Source organism: Haliaeetus albicilla, chromosome 20 (genome assembly GCF_947461875.1).
Source record: "Haliaeetus albicilla chromosome 20, bHalAlb1.1, whole genome shotgun sequence".
NCBI lineage: Eukaryota > Metazoa > Chordata > Aves > Accipitriformes > Accipitridae > Haliaeetus > Haliaeetus albicilla.
In genome coordinates, this window is record NC_091502.1 from 4,784,220 (window position 1) to 4,808,582 (window position 24,363).

General features: G+C 42.9%; 1 protein-coding gene across 4 annotated transcripts in view; it reads right to left on the reverse strand.

Annotated features, from left to right (window-relative positions):
• MTUS2 (microtubule associated scaffold protein 2) overlaps positions 1–24,363 on the reverse strand; it is a 310,760-nt gene that overhangs the window by 189,874 nt on the left and 96,523 nt on the right. For all 4 annotated transcript variants that reach the window (XM_069808064.1, XM_069808063.1, XM_069808065.1 and 1 more), the window contains 2 exons: positions 6,850–9,465; positions 589–829 (listed from right to left, as the gene is read on the reverse strand). In XM_069808064.1, the coding sequence (XP_069664165.1) occupies positions 589–829; positions 6,850–9,159 (2,551 nt within the window). In that variant the 5' untranslated portion in view covers positions 9,160–9,465. The remainder of the gene's footprint in view (positions 1–588; positions 830–6,849; positions 9,466–24,363) is intronic.

A 24,363-nucleotide genomic window follows, 5' to 3' on the forward strand; every position in this document is an offset into this window, starting at 1 on the left:
CTCTGTCTCGTGGCACCGTACACTTCTCCTTCTGACTCTTCTCTTGCTTTTCCCTCCCCTGTAATTCTGCCCAGGGTCATGCTGAGCTGGGCAGTAGCTGGGAAGAAAAAAGTATTAGAAATGTTGTCTCCAAAGAGGCGTACACCAGGGCTTCAGAGTTTCAAGATCTCTGCTGGCACATCTGAACACTGCCCAGGCTTTCAGAGCACAACATGGTGGGGAATGGCACATTCAGATTGAATGATGGGGTCTTCATGATGGAAGGAAATGCCCCGTTATCTTCCACAGGACAAAAGCAAAGTTTTTTCAGGCATTTGCAAGGAGGAGGATGATAAAAAAGAGCACAATGAGAATTATTACTGAAATTGATTCTCCTTCTTTGGCAATGACCTGTTAAACAACCTTTGTGCAAGTCCCAGACTCCCTAGTCAGCCTTGCTGCAGGATAAAAAGACACATCTCAAAGAGTGCTGTTGGAGCTTTGCAGCATCAGGTCAAGATGTTGCTCATTTTGTGATATTTCTGTCTGAAAAAAAAAATCTTATTGGTGACTACAATTGAAGGAAAGGAAAGAAAGTTCATACTTTACCTGAAGTATCAGGATGATAGAGGCTGGGAGCACTCGTTATTTCTCCTTGCTGATGGAGACAGCTACCTGAGGATCTTTGACTTGCAATGAGAATCCTGCTCTTTGCAGATGGTAACCTGGACACTGCACCCAGTCCTAACTGTGGCTTGAGTATCATGGCAGATCGATAAAAACTTGGTGGGACCTCGTAGTGAGTATAGGATGGAGGGCAAAATTCTTCTTTCGCAGGTCTTTCCCCAACCTATGGAAAAATCATGAACACAGATATTATGCAATAAATCGATAAACCCAGAAAATATGGAGCTCTAAATTGCTTATAAAGGCTAATTTTCCTTCATTGTGATTCTGGGCTTCAGAACACTGCAGACTGATCATCACTTTCAAAAAGGGATGGTTTTACCATATGAGTCACTGTCCAAAAATAGACACACATTACAGTCTCAATACACAACTAAACCCAAATAAAGAATTGATCTCTCCCCCAAAAGAAAACAGATAAATGGACAATCTTCAATTAGTGAAGATGAAGCTACTGTTAAGTTCTGAAAGGTGATATTACTTACAGAGGTAGATACACCAAGAGAGTAAGTGGAATTTGCATTAGAAGTTATTTAAAATATTCTTACTGAGATATGATTTTGGAGGAAGTCAGTTTTAACTTAGATAGTTAAAAATAAAGCTGAAGGTATTTTAAGTTCAATTTATCAGAGAAACGGTATTGTCAAATCACTTGTGTGAGAAAAAAACTCTACATGTTCTTACTGTGAAATGTTCATTGTAATCTGTGCCCCTGAAGTTCCTGAAAAGAGATCTGGTTGTGGAGGTGGGCACATTTCTGTACGTTACATTTTCAGGGGGCTGTTGAATATTCCAAATCAGAGCTATAAAACCCAGCTGCCCATTTGAATTGGAGAAAAAAAGCAAATTTGCAGAAGTGAAACATTTACTGTTTATCACAATTAGATGTTGCTTTGCTAAAATCAGTGACAAATCTCTCAGTATTTTAATGGGCGTATACTGTGAGGACAGCACAGTAAATCCCCAGCTGGAAGTATTTCCAGCAAACCGGCTGTTACCAGGGAACTTGCAGTCAGGGAATGACCTGGTTCCCCAATTCAGCCCTTGCATCTTTCTACACTCAAGCTGGGCTCTGATGCCCACCTCGCTGTGCTACTTCGTGACTTGGGACAAGGGCACAGAGCAATGTCAGTAGTTTTCATCTCTCTCATTTGCAAAGAACCGTTTGCTTTTCTGGGTAGAGTGCAACTTCTTTACCATTTTCTTATAAAATGCAAAATCATCATAATGTAGAAAGGACCCATAAATATTTTTTCAGTGCATCCCATTTAGGCCACAGGAACAAAAAAAGCTTAGGAAATAGGAAATCTGAACTAAATTTGTTTAAAAATTAATCAAAAAGTGCCATAGGCTACCTAGGAAGAAATGTAACTGCCAATTAATTAACTCTGCTGTAAGTTATGATGCATATAATATGCCAAATCAATTTCTATTTAGCAATTATAAGCATTTAGAATATGCACTTCAACATTGGCTATAAAAGCTTTGATCCTAGCTGCTTCAAGATCTTTAATCCTAATTTAGAAAATCTTTAATATGCTAAAAGAGACAAGATTGGTCTTAAACTATTAAATATAAAATCTTTGAGCCCTTTGCACAGGAACTGGGAGGGCAGATGCAACAAGCACTGAGCATTATATTTTTGCTCTATATTTTTTCCTTTGTTTGCACTCCTATTTCCTGCCATTAGATCTTCCCGTTTCCTTTTTTATTATACTCCTGTGACCTATTTCTACAAGTTAGGGTGCAGTTTTTTACTGTATACATGATTCTCTAGGCTCAGACTGCAGAAGAAGCTTAGCTGCTTATTTTCAACTTCTGGATATGAGATTGTTTTCCTGGATAAGATTTGGTTATCTTCTCTCTCCCTGATGAATTTATTTCAATCAGATTCCACTATACACTTCCTATCATTTCATATTTAACTGGCAGTGTACATACTAATGCCAAGTTCTTCAGTATAAGGAAGAGAGAAAATCGTTAAATATAGAAACCATGTATTTTTGATAAACTGGGTCAGCTTAGCCAAACCTTCAGTCACCTCATTTTTTTCTTTATTGACAGTATGCTAGGAGTAACACAGAAGGGCAACAAACATCCACACAAAACCAATCAATCAATCACAAGCATAAAACATCTTCTCAAGCTGAGAGAAGTGAGAAGGATTTAGAGTAGAATCATTTAGGTTGGAAAAGACCCTTAAAATCATCGAGTCAAACTGTAATTTACCCAAATACCTCTCAAGAAAGAGATGCTTTTTTTGAAGAGCCCAGTTTTGGGGGACATAAACTTGCTATTAAGACGCATTATTTTTTCTTTTCTATTTAACAGTGAATCCATGAAGTGTAAAATGCAGCTAGTCTCAATAGAATTGTATGCAATTATTGATTATAAGGCCATTTTAAAGCTCTTCAGAAAGATATGGATTAATATGAGACCTGTGAGCATCCTGTACTGGATTTTTGTATGAGGGCCTTTTAAAGAAAAGATCTATTGCAGCCTGCCAACTAAAAAGCAGCTCACCTGAGAGTTTTACTGTGTGTGGCTGTCTGCTCATTCCCCACTCATCCCATTTAAGAAATTTCTTAGAAAGAGTTGGAAAGTCTGCAGCAAATACTTGGAGTGTACAGGAATTTCCACAGGCTGGGTAATCCCAAGCAGAGCTGGCAGCATGGCCAGCAGGTAAGGATACCCAACGCTTTCCTTTGTGTTTATAACATCGTCAAACATTAATGCCTCAAGCAAGAATTTTCTTGTCCAGTGCCTGCTTCAGGCAACTATTTGGGAAAAGCACTGGCGACATCAGTTCAGGTAATGGGATTAGGGGGAAAAATTGCTGGTTTGACTATGTATAAAACAACTCCCCCTACCCCTTTTTCCCCTACAGGCCTTTCATTTCAACAGGCTTTAGTCCATGGTTGAATGGGGCAGGCCCAGCCTTGAGGAGGCAGGCAGGAGAGCTGGGGATAGGCAGACCTCCTTACAGACCCCCACCAGTACCAGTGCTCTTGGTAGCAGCCATAAAGCAGTGAATAAAGTGAGCCAACGAGCACTCTCTGGCAAGGCACGGACCATATCCATATGGGTAAACTCTCACCCTTCAGACCAGGCTGGTCTCATCCATACTGGTCCTTGGGAACAGCCTCTGGGTGAGCACACGCTGGCAGAGGTGGACACTGAGCTGGGGAGCGTGCTCCCAGTCCAGCAGTATGGACAACCTTGCGTGAGCACTGGAGGCCGTGCCCTCCCACTGTTCAGTTCACTAGCAAGGCTACAGCCTTTGGGTCCCATGACTTGCTCTGTTACTTCCCACGGAGGTAACTGGGAACACAAACTGGCCACAAATTCCCACTGGTGCTGACTAGACGAGGCTGAGGTCCACGTTGAGATGGGGAGCCCACGTTGTGATGAAGCATGTGGGCAGCAGCAATCTGCCCTGGACAATGACTGGTTTTTTTAAGCAATTCACTTTGAGCGGTTTTCGACCTTTCTTTTGGGGATGAAGAAAGGCATGAAAGGTTTACCTCCACACCATGCCAAGGTAGGAAAAAAAAAAAAAAGAAAAAAGTAGCTGCCAGTGCCATAGGCAAGGCTGCTCATTTAACCTTAACTCAATTCCATTATGGACCCAGTCTCTAAGCACAGCTAGACTGCCTTCACGCATGAGCTGGGCTTTTTGTCTGAGTTGCCCTACGTCGGCTTTAGGACAGGCAGCTCAAGGAGCCCTGCAGGCTCCCCACTGCACGGAGGTAGCCCTGGAGTCTTCCTCACACAGCTCCCCGGGCCTTGCCTTGGAGTCTCCTGTTGAAGAGGGCACCTTCCTATTTTTTCTAGCTCATGGCACCCTGATGGGTATTTAATTGTTCCTACCATTTAGCTAGCTGAAGGGTGCTTAGAGATTACAGGTCTGATTGAGAGCAGCTGTTAACACTCCCTATCACAGCTATGTAAAGAGCTATAAAATGCTAATCAAAGCTCTCCAAAGCCCAAACTGGATGTGTGAAATAGGGCAATCTGGGAGTTTTTCTTTCACAAAACAGTAGCCATCCTGCCCCGGTGTCTCCTTGTCTCCAAAATCTCTGAGTCTTCAACACTGTCCCTTCACCAGGGTGATTTTGATCTATCTCAATCCGTCCTAATTGGTTTCTTTTGGATTACACATCAGTCATCTGTCATGAACCCGTACGGTGCACAGCTGCTCTTCTAAGCATCTCTCCACTTCCCTGGATCAGTCATTTTCCTTTCTCTTGATCCATACTGGAGCCAAATCAGTCCCTTTTGCATTCCTCTAACTAGCAGGAGAGTAAAGTAATTGCTTTTAGGGTGGCAGCCCAAGACAGCAAATACTATCCTCTGCTATCAGCTCCTGACTCCTGGGCTAATGCAAAGTCATAACACAAACTGCAGTTTGATTGACTTTTCCTTCCCAGCCTCTCCTCCAGGCAGTCCAGCTTCTCTGAAGAAGTAGCTTGCTTGGGTTCAAATCTTCCCTCGTTGAAATACCCACCCAAAGTCATATTTCCTGGAGGAGCTGGGGAAGATGCTATGGATCTTCTCCAGCCTCTAAGTGTCCTGCTTCTAACCCTAGTCTAGAGTAAATCATGCTGCAGATTTGCCACAGCCTGAGTCCTTCTCATGTTAAGAACAGTCCTTAGTGGTGCACAGGAATCAGTCCTTTGCTCCCAGATGAGTTTGCTGATCCTGCCAGATTATTTGAACCCCAACTCTATGGGTCATAGACACCTATGGTCTTCGGAGGGTCATGTCACCCTATAAATAGCCAAACAGCTGCTCAGTCTCTGTTATTTTGGCTTTAATTTCTGTTGCCATACATTAAACAGTAATAACCTAGTAATTTTCCCCTCACCTTACAAGGCAATTGTGAAGATATACTAATAACAGCTAACATAGACAACCTTAAAATTACTTGAATAATTCCTCCTCTGCATGCAAAATATAAGGGACAGAGCTGGAAACTGAAGTTAGAGGGGAAAGGGCAGCAAGCACTGTCCTTTCTGTGTTTGGGACGAGATGGTGCTCTATGAAAAACTATAATCCACGATCACTTCAGTAGGTTGCCTGTTAACATGCCATAAGGGCCAGTCTACAACTCACACATGATATCTTAATTTGGGTATTTGCCAGCTTTTGATTGTCAACAGTCACCAAATTTGTTATTTCAATGCTGATCCTTGGATAAATACTGTATGTAGAATGAGGCAGGCATTAAAATAGCCTCAATAAGACCACAAGACACACAGGAAAAAAAAAAAAGTAATTTTTTTTTTTAAAGACTGGTTCAAATTAAAAACACTTGTGTTATCTTCAGTATTTATACAAAAAGCTTGGTTGTTGAGCTACCACAGGTCCCAAGCAGCAGATGCAAGGGCACATCACAGACCCGAATGTAGCTCCCTCTTCCATGTCCTTTCTCCACCTTTCAAGCAAGGTCAACCTTCCTCCACTGTGGTCACCTCCCAGCAAGGATTTCAGGGAACCAAAACTCCTTCCCAACTTATCAAGGCAGAAACACAACAAGCTATCAGAAGCCAGGGTTGGCCGGAGGGACTTCCACCACCTTTTGGCTGCTCGGGGAGGCTTTCTGGGGAAAAGAGACTTCTTATTTGAGGTGCAGGTCAATATAACACACAGCATTAAAATGAGTCAAAAGTAAATCTTTTCCTGTATGATATATATAATCTAACGAGCTCTTATAGTCCCTGGGTTTCAGTACAGCTAAACAGAAGGGAATTAGTTTAGACCTCTAGTGTTCTGTCTGCAAAAACCTGCCAACTTTCCCATTAAGGAGGAAAAGTGTCTGTGGGCGAATTACATTCATTTCCCAAAGCTGCTCCTTGGGAAAAAAAAAGAAATTCCATTTATGAATAAATTCAAACAGCATGTCTCTTCCTTTCTAAACATCCCTATTTATACTACTAGCAGGTGACCGGTTTGCTGGAGAACATTGGAGGAACACAGTGACAACTTCCAGTCACAGATCAGACATCGCAAGAGGGTCAGTGCCAGAAACGGTTAAGTTAAGTTTATTTCTAATGATCACACATTGCCTTGATTTAGGATTTATTTCTTATTTGGGATTTGAGAACTAACTTCTGGCAGCAACAAGTAAGTAAATGATCACCACCTGGCATACAAAAAAGGCTGTCAAAGCTGCCTCCTTACCTCCTGCAGAAACTTCTCGCTCATTGGACCGAAGTGATGGCCAGGGGGCCTGATTCCTGACACCACCAGTCCAGAACTGAAGAGTCTTGGCTTCTGCAGGTCAGGTTTAAATTTGTCGTACAGGATGCTGGTGGGCTTCGCCTCCCCTCCGTTGGATACCTTCTGCTCCGTAGAGATGGGCATGCCACACGCAGGGCTACCAAAGGGCAGCCCTGCTGGTGCAAACGAAGGGTCGAGCTGCTCTATCGAACGAGGGTTTCTCCTAATATATGTGATGATTTTAGGTCTCACGGGTTTGGGCCTGGGTATGGCAGGTTTCATCTCGACACTTTCTTCCAGTTTTTCACTGCAGTCACTGTCCACACCCGCCTTATCTGCGAGGGAGCCCTTGGAGTGGACCAGGATAGGTTTGGGGATGGCACTGCTGCAAGCAGTCTTGATAGGCACTTTAGGGGATATGTTTAATAACTGCGTATTGTCAATGGGAGGTAGGACTGAGGAAGGTGACAGTTTGTCAACGTGAAGTGCATAAAGGTCCTTCAAATTACTGTTTGATAGCGTGGGCTGACTATTAACATCCAGCGTTGCCACCGGGCGCACAGGCGTTGGGACACATAAAAAGGCATCAGCCTTTGCCGAAACATTACAGCTTTCTGGCGCTTCACAGCTCTCTGGTGCGTCCTCTGGAAGATGTTTCTGTGCATTAGCTGTCTTTTTACTTGGAACTGAAAAGTCCAAGGTTTCTGCATCACTGTCGCGGTTGTCAGGTCGTTGGTTTGATACTGTCTCTGCACTGCGCACTCTATGCTGATCTGAGAGATCAGAAGCAGGCACAGCAGCATCCTCAGTGCTTCCTTTGACTAGCATCAGTTTATTCTCATTAGCTTTCAAAGGTTTGCTGTCAGGTAGATTAGTATTATGTGTAAGACATATCTGTTCACCAACTGTTTCAGCGCAACCTGCGTCAACTTCTTGTAAATTTTCATTTTTTCTAGGTGTCACTTTGCCACTGGATTTACTACTGCAGGTGAGCGAGAATATTGTTTCCACTTCTTCGTCAGTAAAATATTCCTCACCAGCCTGGCTAGTTGCCCTGTTGCCACTGTCATTGCTTCCTCTCCCTTCCCCACCGATGGTGACGTTATCACTTAGCAATTTGTCATCAGGATAGGTTACCACCTGGCTTGACAATGGATCCCCTACTTTATTACAGGCGTCTTGAAAATGGGATATTTGAAATTTTGATGCATCAGACCCAGAGCCTTTCTGTTCCTGCATTGCTGTGTTTTCATCTTTTGAACATCCCAGGAACTCCACCAGCATAATTCTCTCAATCTTCTGTTGACACACAGGTTTAGACTGTAGAGATGGTGCAGTCTTAAGCTCCAGTTTTTTACTTTTATTACCCTGACCTAATTGTGCTTCTGATTTACTAGCAATCTCATTGGGCTTAACAGCTGAATGTTGAGAATGAGAAGTATGCAGTGTGCTTTCAACGTTAACATTTGGTACATTTTCTGGTTTACTTATTTTCTTGTTCCCTGAGGTAGGTGGTTTGGAATAAAATACAGTATTTTCCTCTGAGGTATTGTCAAGTGGATGAAACACCATCCCAAGAAAATGATCCGTGGATGTTTTTTGTGATTTCTCTGTATTTCCTATCAAATGGTGTGACCTGTCGATGGAGTCCAATGATGCAGAAAGCAGACGTTTACACGACACGCGGCCAACGCAGTCTTTTGCGAATGTTTCAGATTGAGGAGAGAATTTACTTGGTCTTCCCAAAGAAAGCCTTTTTATTCTCTCCATCTCCACAGTCCTGGGCATTTTACCCTTCGAAAAGTTCTGGGTGAAATCAACATCGCCTTTGGAAGTAACCTCCAGGTTGGCATCATTTGTGCTACTTTTTAAATTGGACAGACTTTGTCCTCGGCTAATCCTGTTATGCCTTGATATATCCTTAGCTTCGCTGGTCCTACAATCTTTCCCCATTTCCCTGCTTGTGGTATAGGGCAGCTTACTTTCTTGTACACTGGTGTGACAGGTCTGAGAGTCTTTGAAGGTCAGAAGTTTATTCTGTTCTGTATTCAGATGAGTAACTTTCTCTGACCCTCCAGAGTGTATATTCCCACTCTCATCTGTCAAATCATGTTTCTTAATATCCCCTTCAGCAGTTCTAACTTTTGTCACAATTTGGTTGGCATTGGTATCCCCCACACTCATTATGCTTTCATTATTATTTTTTATTTCGCTGCGGTTGTCCTGAAGTTGGGCATAACATGACTTGTTTGGGATTAACGGAGCACTCATTTTGAAGTTTCAGGTGACTGCTTTTTTGGCAGCCGTAATTAATAAGAAATCTTTTTTTTTTTCCCCTATCAGGTTAACTATTATGCATGCTTCGGTTATACATTTAAATTATAAACTGATCAGTAGAAAATTCCTCGTCAGAAAGCTTGGAGTCTTTTGTCAGAGTCACATTTTTGTGCTGCTCAGTTGTCTTCCATGCAGCCTCTGGGCCTAGGAAATCTTTATGACATGCAGTAGAGAGGTTCAACGAAAGCAAAATAGATCTGTCAAGTTCCCTCTGAATGAGAGCCAGTTAATCCAGCCAACCTATGAGAAAAAAAACCCAGAACAACAGACGTTACATTGATGTCAGGAATCATGCTAACAAAACCAAGGTTAAAATCAACAGCACTTCCAGGTACATCCCCAGGATAGAGCGTCTTCAAACACCTTAGATGCTGTTTCAATCACAGCTTTGCTCCCAGCAAAGATTCTTAGTGTAGCACAGATCTCTGACTTGAGAAGTTACACAGTTAAAACTGCCCTGGTTAGAAGAGTGGTTGCTACTGTTTTTAAGCCACATAGAATTACAACTGGAAATAGGCATAAATAGCTAGGCGAGGATGGGATCCCACATTGAGGGTCTAAGCACTTTGATATTGCTATAACAATATCTTTATTACACCAAGTGGCTACTGATGCATTTAAAGCACCACAGTATAGAGAAGCCATAAGTAATACAATTCCAGCTCCATTAGGGGACGTTTATGGGTTTCTCTCCTTGCCTTGTACAAATCACTGCTGTACTTGTGCTGACACCCTATCCCCTTCAACATTCCTTAGACAGATCTATAGATACCAAGAAAGCAAAAGCTATGACTGGAGGCCTGCAAAGAAAAACTGTGTTTTTCTAAGACAGTTGCCTATGTGTATGTTCAAATATAGAGGATTATACACCAGTCCCAATACAGTGCAGCTCCTTCTGGCTCCCTCCCACCTGTAGATTTGGGAGCCCAGATTTTGTCCTTTATCACCTCCAACAAGATGAAGGGGAAATTTCTGTCTATGCCATACCCAAGTTCACTCTCCGAGATATTTCTTGTACCCTGTATGTTCATACCCTTCAACATAAAGAAATACAGACACTGGAAATTGGAAAACGTTTGTTGTGCTTTAAGCCCAGCCAGCAACAAAGCACCACGAAGCTGCTCGCTCACTCCTCCCCCCGGCCACAGTGGGATGAGGAGGAGAAAATACAAAGAAAAGCTCGTGGGTCGAGACAAGGACTGGGAGGGATCACTCCCCACTTATGGTCACGGGCAAAAGACAGGCTCAGCTTGGGGAAGAAACAAAATCAATTTAATTTACTACAAATCAAAGCAAAACGAGGATAATGGGAAGTAAAACCAAATCTTGAATCACCATCCCCCCACCCCTCCCTTCTCCTCAGGCACAACTCCACTCCCAATTTTCTCCACCTCCTCCCCTCAGCGGTGCAGGGGGACAGGAATGGGGTTTGGGGTCAGTTCATCACACGTTGTCTCTGCCGCTCCTTCCTCCTCAGGGGGAGGAGGACTCCTCACTCCCGTGGGGTCCCTTCCATGGGAGGCAGTCCTGCACGAACTTCCCTGGCATGGGTCCTTTCCGCGGGCTGATCTTCAGTCACAGCCTGCTCCAGCACGGGCTTTCCCATGGAGTCCCGGCCATCTTGGGGGGCGTCCATCCCCCTGCTCCAGCGTGGGCTCCTCTCTCCCCGGGCTGCAGGTGGGCATCTGCTCTCCCGCTCCCCTCCGTGGGCTGGGGGGGGGACAGCCTGCCATCTCACCATGGGCTGCAGGGGCATCCCCTCCTCTGGCACACCTCCTCTCCTCCTTCCTCACTGACCTCAGCATCTGCAGAGGTGTCCCTCTCACATTCCAATCCCCCCTCTCACTACCAGTTCCCCTTCTTAAATCTGTTCTCCCAGAGGCGCTACCACTGTCACTGACTGGGTTGGCCTTGGCCAGCGGCAGGTCCGACTGGGAGCAAGGAAGCTTCTAGCAGCTTCTTGCAGGAGCTGACCCTGCAGCCCCTTCCCTGCTACCAAAACCCCACCACACAAACCCAAAACAATGCTCCACAGTTCCCAGAAGGTAGAATTCAAGGCACCTGCGATGCTCCCAGCTCTGCTGGGTTTCTAATCAGGGGCTCGCAGGGGCACGAACTGGAAGTGCTGATGAAGTCCGCTGCTCTGTCTACAACACCTGGCTGCAAGCCTGGGCCCGCGTTTCTAACACCCGCTATGAGCAGGTCGTCCCAGCCTTTGCATTCAGTTCAGCTCTGCTCACAACGTCTGGCTCTGAGCTCAATCCAGTTTCTTTACACGGCGCACACGCGTGTTGGTTGAGTCTGGATTCAGGCTCCTGGCATAGTTCCAGCTCTTCAGCAAACAATAACTAATTAAATTAACTCATGAAACAGAACACAGTATTAAGAATTTCACTTCAACACCACAGAATTGTATTATTATAGATCTCATTCACGAAGCACTGTGAAGCAAGACTTTTAAACTACTTCTGTGTTCTGTCCTTATTCCCAGAGAGAAAAGAATTGAATACTTATTAAATTAAATATATGCATTATGGAGTTTTTTTGGTTCATTTCTCATTGTTCCTTTTTTTTCCCCCAAAAATGACAAAACCAGAATTTACATATTCAACCTGAAAGCTGAACTCTAAATGCTCTTCACTGGGCAAAGCATGTCTGTTATCTGTTTGGTTAGCTAAGAAGGGGCACTGATAGGCTCCAGAAGGAGCTGAGTTCAGTCAGCACATGTTTCTCCCTCAGCTGGCAAATGGCAAAACTCTGTGGCACCAAAAGTGAGGGCCACAAAAAAGATCAGAGGGCTGGAATACCTCTCCTATGGAGAGAGGCTGGGAGAGTTGGGGTTGTTCAGCGTGGAGAAGGCGGCTCTGGCGAGACCCTGTTGCGGCCTTTCAATACTTAAAGGGGGCTTATAAGAAAGATGGACAAAGAGTTTTTACCAGGGCCTGTAGTGATAGGACAAGGGGTAATGGTTTTAAACTAAAAGCAGGTAGGTTTAGACTAGATATAAGGAAGAAGTTCTTTACTATGAGGGTGGTGAGGCACTCAAACAGGTTGCCCAGAGCAGTTGTGGCTGCCCCATCCCTGGAAGTGTTCAAGGCCAGGTTGGATGGGGCTTTGAGCAACCTGGTCCAGTGGAAGGTGTCCCTGCCCATGGCAGGGAGGTTGAACTAGATGGTCTTTGAAGGTCCCTTCCAACCCAAACCCATTCTATGATTCTATGAATTGAATAGAAAGTGCAATGAGGAATTGAGAAAAAGATGGAGGAAACTCATCCTCATCTTTCTTGCAGTACCTTGTACTCTCTTACCAAAAGTGTCACCTGATGGCCCAAAACTTTAACAGATTGTGGTAAGATGACCATGGCTGGCTGCCAGATGCCCACCCAGCCACTCTCTCCTTCTCCCTTCTCAACAGGACAGGGGCAGAAAACAAGATGAAAAAGCTCATGGGTCAAGATAAAGACAGGAAGATCATTTCCCAAGTATCATCACAGGCAAAATAGACTTCACTTAGGGAAAATTAATTTAATTTATTGCCAATTAAAATAGAATTGGATGGTGAGGAACAAAGACAAAAAAGCTAAAATACCTTCCCTCACTCACTCCCTTTTTTTTCCTAGGCTCAACTTCACTCCTTCATTCACGACTCCTCCATCCCACCAGTTGCTCCCTCCCTGCCTTGTGCTCCCAGAGACACTGAACCTCCGGGTGCTACGGCAGTATATATAAACAAATTGGTAAATGATGATGATGATGTACATTAAACCCTAAGTACCATATCAGGCTAATGCATTTCAAATGTACAAGTAGAGCAATACATTAATTTGCCACTTATTTTCTTCTCTAAATCTCTTACATGGGTTTAGAACAAAGTTAATTAAGGCATTTAAGATTATGAACATGGTGCTAAGAGGTCGTTTGTTCCTCTTGTTTACACTGCCCCCAATATGATTAGTAGCAATGCAAATGAAGATAGTTTTGAAAAAACTTCGTGGAAGTACCTGATTCACTGAAAGCATCTTCACACACAGTGTGCGAGACAGGCCATGGTGGTACACTTCAGAGACCAGACCAAATAATTTGGTTTAATGTTGCTGGTACAAATTGATCAACATGAGGGTCAGGAAAGATCTGTCCCTTCTCAGATACAGGGCACTGCACAACCTCAGTACGCTGCCAGTTGAGATTAACCTCTTAAAGCAGCCAGTGCTAGCCAGAGACACAGACTTCAAATGTATGTGTAATTACATTGCTTTTAAGAGAAAGGACAATAAAATACTGTCCAGGCAGAGATTAATCTCAGGCAGTGTTAGCATTGCTCCTGTGCTTCCTACAGAGTTAGGGAGAAGGGACGGGCACTTTTCCAAAGTGGTTCATCTCATGCTAACACTTTTCAGGATGGACCTTATGCACCCAACCTTCCAAGTTCGTCTCATCTGGTGACATCTAGTCTCAGATTAAGGATGTCACAGACTTGAAGAACCCATTACATCTTTCCAATTAGCATCCATACAATTACCCCAAAATATTTTCTTCTTCTGCAGAATATTGCCTGTTCAACTTTGTAATCTGTTTTACAGCTGCCATTACAATGAATACACAGAATAATGATTCTATGTTTGAAAATAACACAAGACTCCATTCTGCTCTACAACGTACTGACAGCACAGGACTCCTGCTAAATTAATATAAAAATATAATCAAGCATCTATATCAATTCATACCTTATTAGTCCACTTTTCCCTGTTAAAGAATACAAGCTTTTGGGTTCGGTTCAGTCAATGTGATAAAGACTTACATACTGTGATAGGCACATTTGGGAGTAAGATGTATGGTTTTGTGTTACATTTGGGACCTCAGAAGATTTGATCCTTCTTCTGTAAATAGCTTCTGTTTAAGAGGCTTTGGCTTGTATTTTCTGCAGGATAGTTTATTCTATGTGGCACTGACCAGGCTCAACTTCACTATGCTCTTTGGAGTCAGTGAGATGAAAAGACTCAGCTGTGCCTGGGTTCTGCTGGCTCTTCCTCCATCTTTTATTACTCACCTCTCCTGACTGGTGTTGGCTGACATACACACATCTAAAGTCACTCCCTGCTGTGCAGGAACGCTCTGAGATGACAGAGATGTGAACCTCCTAACTCTTCAGATGCCTTCTTTAGCTCAGGAGCAGGGGTTAAGAGGAGACTCAATCCCAGCAATGACAACAGCTCATCACTTAGCAGCATCTCACTGGGGACCCTGGACAAGAAACGTGACTGCAAGTCTCAAAGACTGAACTTGATATATGTAAACCTTGATATGGGTAAACATTTCTTGATACCGTATAGCGTAAAAATGTCCCCTCTGAATGGCTGAGAGTGGAAAATGAAGTCATAGCTCTCCATGTCACAGCATCTTGGCAGGATGCAGTAACTATATTTGTGAACAAACCTTAACAAAGTGATGTGAACATGCTAGACAGTAAAATAAAATTATATCCACCAGACTATGGTTAGCTATGAATCCCACGGGGAGAAGAAAATTTCAAGGAGCCAGAAACATAATTAAATATTTCTGTTTAACTTCAGGAGTATCAGTTTCCTTCTGAGATGTCTATCTCTTAAGAGCCTCTATTCTAAATCTGAGGCCATTTAATGATAATTTGGGGAAGAAGTCTACAAGAGTTTCTTCCCGTTGCTGTTCCTCCCCTACACTCTGTTCCATCCTAAGCCGCATTTGGCCAGCAGGTCCCACCCTACCCTCTGGAGACACCAGTGGGAAGGTGAAGCTGAGCTGGATGATTTCTTCCCCACGACACACAGCATGGACTGAATCAGCAGAGCTCAAGTTTGTAAAATGTAGCTGGCTGGAAAAAGAAAGCAGCAGCCTGCTTCTAAATAGTAAGAGCAGCTTTTTTGTGGTTAAACAAGCAGCATAGAAATATTGTTATCCTCAGTACGCACCAAATAAAAGAAAAATGGTAAAGCATTACCATGTCATTGGCGGTCTGTTTTGTTTTCAATTTGCCACAAAAATAGAACAGTAATAATTATGAGATATGCAAAGGAATTGTCAAAACTCATGGAAAAATAAAACTGGAAATAAAGAAATTAAACATGAAATGTGTTAAGAAATTTGGCTCCTGTATAAACATTTCCTAACATAGGCTGTCACAGCTGCTTACCCATCCCAGTACTGAAAGTCTAAACCCACAATATTTACAGCAAGATACGCTAAAAACATCTGGTTGTACTGGTAACACTGTGCATGGCTTAGGCTGATTGCTCTTTCAGTGCAAAGCGTGTGAGAAGCACCTGAATACTTTATTCACCATCTGCCACTGAACTGATGCTTCTTGCTATTACCATAAAAGAAAAGCGATGGGTTTGTAAACAGCTGGGGCAGAGCCAGCAGCCTGCAAATGGTCAGCCACAGACCGGCATCCCCTCATCGGCCACCCACTCCTGCAAGGTAAATGCTCTCGACCTGGCGGGGTAGTGGGTTGTGCCACCGGGGGATGAGGATCACACAGGCTTTCGGCTGCATGCAGGGACCTGCACACCAGCCCACTTTGTCACGCCTCAGAGAGGAGCCGTGAGGTGTGGGGGGGTGTTTATCCTCCCAGAAGGTAGCTACGAGCACTTGACGGCAACTTGGTTGAAAGCATGAAGCGTGAAGCCTCCAGTCGTTTCCCTCAGATGCTGTCCTGGTCATGAGCTCCCAGGTGAGAAACCCCTGCAGCATCCAGGACAAGGGCTGAGCACAAGCTCCAGCTCTGCTCCGAACAGAGTGAGCATCTGTGACTCCGTTATGGCACCCACAGAAAAACTCCTGCAGAAGCAGACCCCAGGAAAGAAATCTTGGCTCCCAGGAAAGAAGCTCCCATTTTCTGACCAATGCAGCGATGGAGGAAGACGGATGAAAGCACATGAGGAATATATTTGTATGAAGTAGGAAACAGATGCCGTTTTTACAGTTACCGCAGAAAACTGGCATGAACAGCAGCCTCCCGATAGGCACAGTTGTCCCGAGAAATGCTGCTGGGGAGAACCAGCAAACCAGCCACAGCCTCGCTGAGGCATTCTCTGGGAGACGAGATACCGCCGCATTCATGCCAGGGCTGCACGCTGCCAAGAACTGAGCCCACGGATGAAACAAACACAGCGCTGGAAGGGAAGAAGGCGGGAATATCTTCTCAAGAAGCCCAAATCGTTACGAAGAACTATTTCTAACGGTGATGGAAGTTGAAAGCTGGTACTAGGACATTAAAAAAACAGCCAATAAACCTCTTGGAGTGGGTAATTAAAAGTGGTGGAGAAGCGCTCACCCAAGCATGTGATAATTTTGTTAATGTGATTTGGAAGGCTGAGAACTAAGATTTGGATACACTCCCCAACAGCTTCTATTCCTAAGAAAGCAGACCCAGCTGTTTGAGGAAATTACAGCATAATCTCATTATTGGCAGATCCTGTGGAAATGTTGCTGTATATCATGCAGGGGACAGTACTTCAGATAGACAACTTTCTGCCTGACAAGCAAATAAGACATGGGCAGAAAAGAGAAATGGTGGAGCAAATGTTAGATTTTTACACACTGGAAAATGATAGGAAGGCAGTTCTTATGGACTTGTAAAACTGAAATGATCTGAAAATATTAGAGGCTTTTGTAGAGTGGGATTCTGTAGCATTTCCAGAATGTCAGTGTTTTAGTGGGTTTAATGCCTTTACAGTCAATAAATTTTAATCTTTTCATTATTTACATGATTACCTATTTTATGTCTACATAAATAGTTATAAACACCGGATATAGAACAGCTAATGGCTACATATGCCAAAGCAAAGTTTTTTAGTTATTTTTTATTCACCAATAAACCAGGTTTTATTTTATCCAAATTATTAACGGATTTATGCTGGTTTATCAAAATGATCATGAACAAACCAGATTTTAAACATTTGTCACATTTAGCTTCAACATTTTCTAAATCAAACTTTTCTCACTTTACAGTTCCAAATAATATTTCAAGATAAAATTTACTTCATGTTGACATTTTTAAAAGTTTTTTAAACAGTGAGGCAGGTGACACAGTAAGGTTACTTTCTCTACCCAAATTAGTATTTTATTTTCCTAAATAACAGCGTGAGAAAAAGCCCAGAGGGGGGACTCTTGTTCTTGCTTTCACTAGGCCTGTGAGGAGAAGTTTCTTTTTCACTTTTTTCCTTGTGTCAGTATTTCCCCTTTACTTCCAGTTGCCATGTCACCTGAAGGATATGGCACACACCAAACGTGCCAGGTATGGCCATGTGCCCGCATGGCCGCTTGCCAAGCTCCTGAGCTCCTGAAAACCGAGCCCGTGATGAACGAGGTGGCAACATAGGTGGAAGAGGACTGCTGCGAAGGATTCAGCCCAGGTCCTGTCCACCACCAGAATCAACCAGAAAATGCCCATATCAGAGTACAGCCCATACTCTAGGTCCTGCGTGCTTGCTCTCTTTGCTCTCTTTTCCAGGGATTTTGGGGTCAAGCCTGCAATAATGTAATTTTCTTATATAACACTCCTGGGAGATCTCTGGGAAGCAGCACAACTCCCTGTTTGCTGGAAATCATGGCCGCGTGCATCACAGCCAAAAGGTAGAAAGCACAGACAAAGGTAGAAGTGCGAAAGCGAGGTTGTGCCCTGATTTTCCCAAGGGGGGTGGATGTTGCAGCATCTCTCTCCATGACCTGAAGAAATAGGGCTGAAAAATCAGGTGCCAGCATGAGACTCCAGCCCTGGAATCCTGGCAGTATCATGATGTATAACTGGCTTCCAAGCACAGCTTTCCTTTCTGAATAAAATGAAAAAAATGGAAAAGATGCTCCAATGTTAGAAGCATTTATAGATCCTTAATCGCCTATGTATGGCAACTGGAGGACATCAACGCAGCAGGAAAAGCAAAGGGATTGCGCTGTTTTTCCTTTGGTTGAATACCCCTTTTTAGCACTGGAGCATTTTATTTCACAGGCCCTACGGTGGATGGGAAACAGCCACGACCATGTGCAACTGCTGTTGGCTAAAGAAACCTGTGGCCACTTGGTCTCCCTGTGGAACAGACCCACAACTTTTCCTGCCATGGCAGTGGCAGTAGCAATGACAATGCAAAGAGCAGAAATCTTTGTACAGCTCCTTAAGTTACTCCAGTTACACTGTGAGGATCAGTATGACTTCAATGCAAACAGATCAAAAACCTTCCCAGATAATGTATATCAATTATTTCCTTTCCATAAGAAACTTGTAAATGTGTGGGTTTGGGGGTTTTTTTGGTCAAAACTGCATTTTGTAATACAAATTTGAAGAGTCACCCTAATAATTTATTACCTGTGAGGGCTGAATTCCCAAAGCACGTTATGTGGAAAGGATCCTGCTGACTGCTATTTCAAAGGAGTACGGGATTGGGGATTAAAGATTCTCATTATCAAAACTGACAAATTATTTTAATTATTAACATCAATCAAGTCTCCACAAGGCATAAGTCTTAATAGTTGTTTTCAAGACATCTTTTTTAACATTTCTATTTGCTTTCAAATGTTCACTGTTGGATAAGACAACATGCTCTGATATAAGCAATCCTATTAATCGGATCCCCCCTCAAAAGGCAGAAGTCTCTGATCGTCTTAGCAATGGCAATCAGGAAGTTGATTTGATAACAACAGCAACTTATCTTGAACAAATGGCTGGTTTTATTTTAATTCCAGATAAGTACACCTGGTTAAAGGTATAGGAACAGTGCATACTTTCTGAGGCACAATGTTATTCAATTCAGGACTTCAAAGAAAAACAGCAGAACCTCAGGGAAAGCTACTGTGAAGACAGACAGTATTAGATCAGGGCATCCTGGCTGTTTAAGTAGTAAGAGCTGGTAAATCGAGCCAGGCAAGACCTCAGCCCAGAGCTCCAGTCCATGTAGATCTATAATGCCACAGCCATGAGTAAAACACAGGCAGTACGAGAAAACCTTGAATCAAAAGCCCAAAGGAGAGAAATTTATCACCGATCACCCCAAGGCACCATAGAGCAAATAAACACAGCAAGAAAGCAAGCAGTAAAGAAGTTTTCTTGGAAGCAGGTATAGTCAAGGCAAAAACTGATTCCTCCCAAACAAGTGGAAACAGAAGAAAAATGACATCAGCCCAAGTCCCTGCTGCCATACCTCAGCCCACCTTACATATGGACACATTACCCCAGGGCTGACCCCCAACACAAGGCACGGGGACAGCCCTCTGCTTTCTTCCCACCACTTGACATTCACACTTGTGCATTAGTGGCACAGTGCCACTAATGTAAATAGGAGTTAGCAGTGAAGGTGAGAGATGCACCATTAGCTCCTGTTGTTCTCCTCTGTCAGAAGGGAGAGAGCAGCACAGGGATCCTGTCCATCCTTTCTCAGCACCTTCACCCTGCAGAGCCCAGCCAGCAACTTACTATGTCCCTCTCTATCCAAAAACATGAACTGCAGTTTATCATAAAGTCTGCAACAGCTGGACGGTAGATGTGCTGGGCCCCAAAACACTGCTTAATTTATTTCTGTACAGCACAAAATCTTGACATAGAAAGGGGATTGTGAAATGTTTCCAAAATGATCACTGGGGTTTTTGCTAAGACTGCTAAATCTTTCCTGCCTTCCAAAACACATCTGGGAGACAGAAAAAAATATATTTAGTTGTAACACTCAAACATGAAAAAAGTTCATAAATTTGCTTCCTATTGAGCAAAACCCAGAAACTCAGAAGCTTTGTCTACTCCAACAAATTTACCCGCTGCTGATAAAGCAGTTACAACTGGTGCTGAACTCAGTTTAACTTCAAGTGTAGCCAAGGGTAAGCTGTCTTTCCACATAATTTTCTGAATTCTACTAAATTCAACAGCAGGTAAATGTGTCAGTTCTTAACTGAATACCTAAATATGAATTTAGGACCCTAATTTTAGTTTGCTACATTTGCACATTTCAGTTTGAACCACCACCAGTCCTGTAAAGCTGTCAAACTTTCAAAAACATTACTGCAGTCAAACTTTCAGAAACATTACTGCAGATATAAAAAGGCAACCCATCAGTAAAAACCAAAGCACATGTAAAGCATTATCACAAATTCTGCCCATTTGCTTTAACTCCAGTAAAAACCATCTTCCGTAATTTGATCTACATTTCCAAAATACTTTTCCTTGTGACTTGGGACCTAAGGCAGGCAGGGGAAACCACTTTCAATTTGTTTTAAAAAACAGTGGCAAGACAAAAACTGTGGTAAAATCCAGACTGGGCTCTGGACTGGAGGATCCTGGTTACATCAGTTACAATGACCTACTGAAGGGCATAAAGCTCAGTGTGTTTTTATTCACAGTTCTACTTTCCTACTAGGCTCTGTAAAGTACATGAAGTAGGTTTCCAGATGTAATTCCAGCTGTTAGGAAGGCAGAACGAACATATATAATTATTCCACTCAAGCCACTCTGACTGACCGAGAAACTAGAAGTTCAGATGCCACGCTGCGCGCCGTGCATCACACGTCCGTGGTGGCTGAGGGCTCACCAAGGGCGAACTGGCAAGGAAGCTCTCATTTAAGAGCACAGAAGGCAGAATGCAAAATCTTATTATTCAGAAAGGTCAAGCACAACTAATGCATTACCTGCCTGCTGCTACTGATCCTGAAAGTGTACTACAAGTACTTCACAGTGACCACTGCTCTGTAAATAATTACATTTGTTCTGCTTAAAAAAATTTGTATATATTGCTCAAAAACAATTGCAGCAACTTGTCTGTCAAAAGATTGCATCCCCATTTTCATAAATCAACTGAAATTTGATTCAGCTTTACCAGTCTATCACCACGCATCCCTTACATGTATAAATAAAATAAGAAATACTTCCATTGTGAACTTTGGGGATTTTTTTCTTTATTGTATTTTTCAACAGCAAATTTATATCCAATAAAAGGACAGGATTTAAGAGCTTTATGCTCATATTTATTTTCATACCATTGATTAGCACCCACAGTTGTGCATCAGGCATCTTCTGTATGTATCAGATACAGATCAGCTCAATGAAAACTAGCAAGCATTCACCCCCTCAGCCCAAGGAGAGAGGGATGTTTCTTTCAAGTTGCATGTCTCGACTTACAGCAGTCCCACTCTCTACTTACCCCAACCATACAACTGTATTCCCTCCTTCTGAAGCTGGGAAGAGGTTCAGGCTGCGCAGCATGTGCTGAAGACCAGTTGGGCTTTCGGGCAAAACACAGAAATTAGCTCCAAAGGAAGCTCCAAAGGTACTGCAAAGGAATCACTTGCAAATTCCCTTCCTTCTTCCTCCAGTTTGACTGTGTCTGCAAACTGAAGGGAAAAGGATGCAGTTTCCCAAAGGACTGCTCAAGACTTTCCAGCTTTGCTGGTGGAGCTGGTTGGAGGACAAGCGCTGGTGGAGGACAAGCTGAACATGAGTCAGCAGTGTGTCCTTGCAGCAACGAAGGCTAACCAGGTACTGGGCTGAATGAGCAAGAGAGTAGCCGGCAGGTCAAGGAAGCGATCTTTCCCTCTGCTTGGCATGCATGAGGCAGCTGGAGCACTGTGTTCAGGTGTGGGGCCTCGGTGTGCTGGTACTGGAGAGGATCCAGAGAAGGGTCACCAAGATGGGTACAGATCTGGAGCACATGATGTACAAAGAGAGGCTGAGGGGTCTGGTTTGGTTCAGCCTGGAAGAAAGGAGCATGGCGGGGGCCTAATAGCTGTTCTCAACTACCTAAAAAGGGGAATAATAGAGAAGATGGAGCCAGACTCATCTCATAGGTGCCCAGCCAAAAGAAAAGAAGAAAAAGAAGAACAAGTTGCAAAAAGGAACATTTTAACTGAACATAAGGGGAAAAAAAAGTCATAATGACAGGGGTGAAGCACAGGTACAGGTCACCCAGAGGGGTTATACAATCTCCATCCTTTGAAATTTTCAAAATTTGACTCAAAAAGGCCCTGAGCAACCTGACCTAATGGGGAAGTTGGTCCAGCTGTGAGCAGGGCTTGGACTAGGTGTCCTCCAGAAGGCCTTTCTCACCAAATTATTCTATGATTCCAGTAGCAACAGCTTCACAGGAAGAGGAACCAAGGACAATTTCATGACACACTGCTGGAAACGCCACTGAACAAGACACAGTGCAGGCTTGAGAGCCTGAAATGACGATTTGTATCTCCAACACGGTGCATTTTGCCCAAAATAGTACCCAGAAACTATAGCAGTCATCATTTGCTCAGCACTCCAGGAATGGAGCAAGGACCACCCATAATGTAAAGCTACTTTGCAGTTAAGGAGTAGTGGTAACGCTGGAGCCACCAAGGCTGTGGCAGAGACGTGGTACCTAACATTTACCAGTGTGTTACGATAGCTCAGGTAAAACTGGCAGGCACATGCCATCAGCAAAGAGAATGATACAATCCTCCTTTGTGCCACAATATTTATTTTTAACTTAACAGAGTTTTAGACTGTCTCTATCTGTTCTGGCCAGGGAATTTAATAGTGTGGCCATGGTTAGATGACATAAAGAAAGGACACAAAAGGAACAGAAACTCTATAGAAATCTACTTAGTGCTGGTAAATTAGTGCCACACTGTTAGTGAGCACATTTGCCAAAACTCAGAAGATCACTCAAAACACATCTCATATATCTATATACTAAGTATTTATTGTAAAAGAACTTCACAATGGCTAGCAGTCCCAGGATTCTGCTAACACCTGTGGGAAAAAAATTGAAGGTAAAAATGGCTCCTTACTCTAAACATCAGCCCTGCTGAACCTGGTATGTGAACGTTACACTGAAATCTTTCTTCATCAAAAAGTGTCGAAAAAGCAGGACAAGAAATTCCCTCCATTTCACATCTGTGACATCATTGTCAGTGTATTATTCGTAAGAGAAAATTACGGTGCCTGTTTTCTTCAATATGTTAAATTAATCATTCTCCCAGTGACATACAGACAAGAATAGACTCAATTGCTCACATTCACCTTTGCAGAGCAAGTGAAAGTTTTAAACAAAATTATGTAAAAACTTCTTTTATGCTACCTGATTCAACAGCATAATTCACTAAACTCTAGATTCTAATTCTATTAGAATCACAAATTCCATGTTGTAAGGGAAATTATACATCTTATTGAATGGGAAGTCTTTTTATGGGAGGAAAATAAGCAGAAAATCAAAAAGAACTGAAGAAATAAAGTAGATAATTTCAATCTGTAAGAAGGAGAATAATTAATACTACAACCATCTCTACCACTTGCAAAATGTGTTTCTTAATATGAATAAATATGTAATGATACCAAGGCTAGCAGAACAATGACTAATACTGCAAGAATGCACGGTCGGAGATGGCCATGGTTTGGTCTAACTTGCAGCAGGACAGCCATCCCATCTGCCCTTTTCCCCTTCACTTATTTTGATACCATTAAAACTACAGGACTGATCTTCAATACAAAGAACTTCCCAATGATGCCAATATAAAATCTATTTGCAGGGGGTCTGTGGGACTGCATTGTTTATTTTCCCAAAATAAAGTAGTCTCAATGATCCAAAGTTGCAATCCTTTTTTTTTTAATTACTTCAGCAACTAGAAGAAAAAGAAGATCTACAAATAAAAAGTCTGCTGTCAGGTGGCTTCCTTCAGCCCCATGATCCACAGTACACCAGTATCCAAGCAGTCAGTAATATTCACTCATTGTGTCCTTAACTGGAAAGATACTGTAGATGTTTGGAAACAGTCATAAAGTAGATGGCACTGGAAAACTGTGGACATCAATTTACCTGCGTGCTCTCAGAGAACTGCAGAAGGAATGGATATGGACTATCTGATATGTTGCATTAACTGTATTTTTAAATACATTTTCAGTACTTCTAATATGCATAAAAGTTGTTTTGAGTGTTAGGCAGATCATAATACAACTCTTGGAAGTAGAAATGTTACACTAACAGGAAAACTAAAGATTACTTTTGCTTGAAACTGGAGAGATCTGCACCTCACATACAGCTCTGAGCATGCCAATGTTTGGAAGCTCAGTAAGAAACTGGAGGACATCAAGAAAAAAGCAAGATAAATGCTTAATAGGATAGCAGTGTCCCATAATTAACCACCGCATACCAGTACGGTAGTT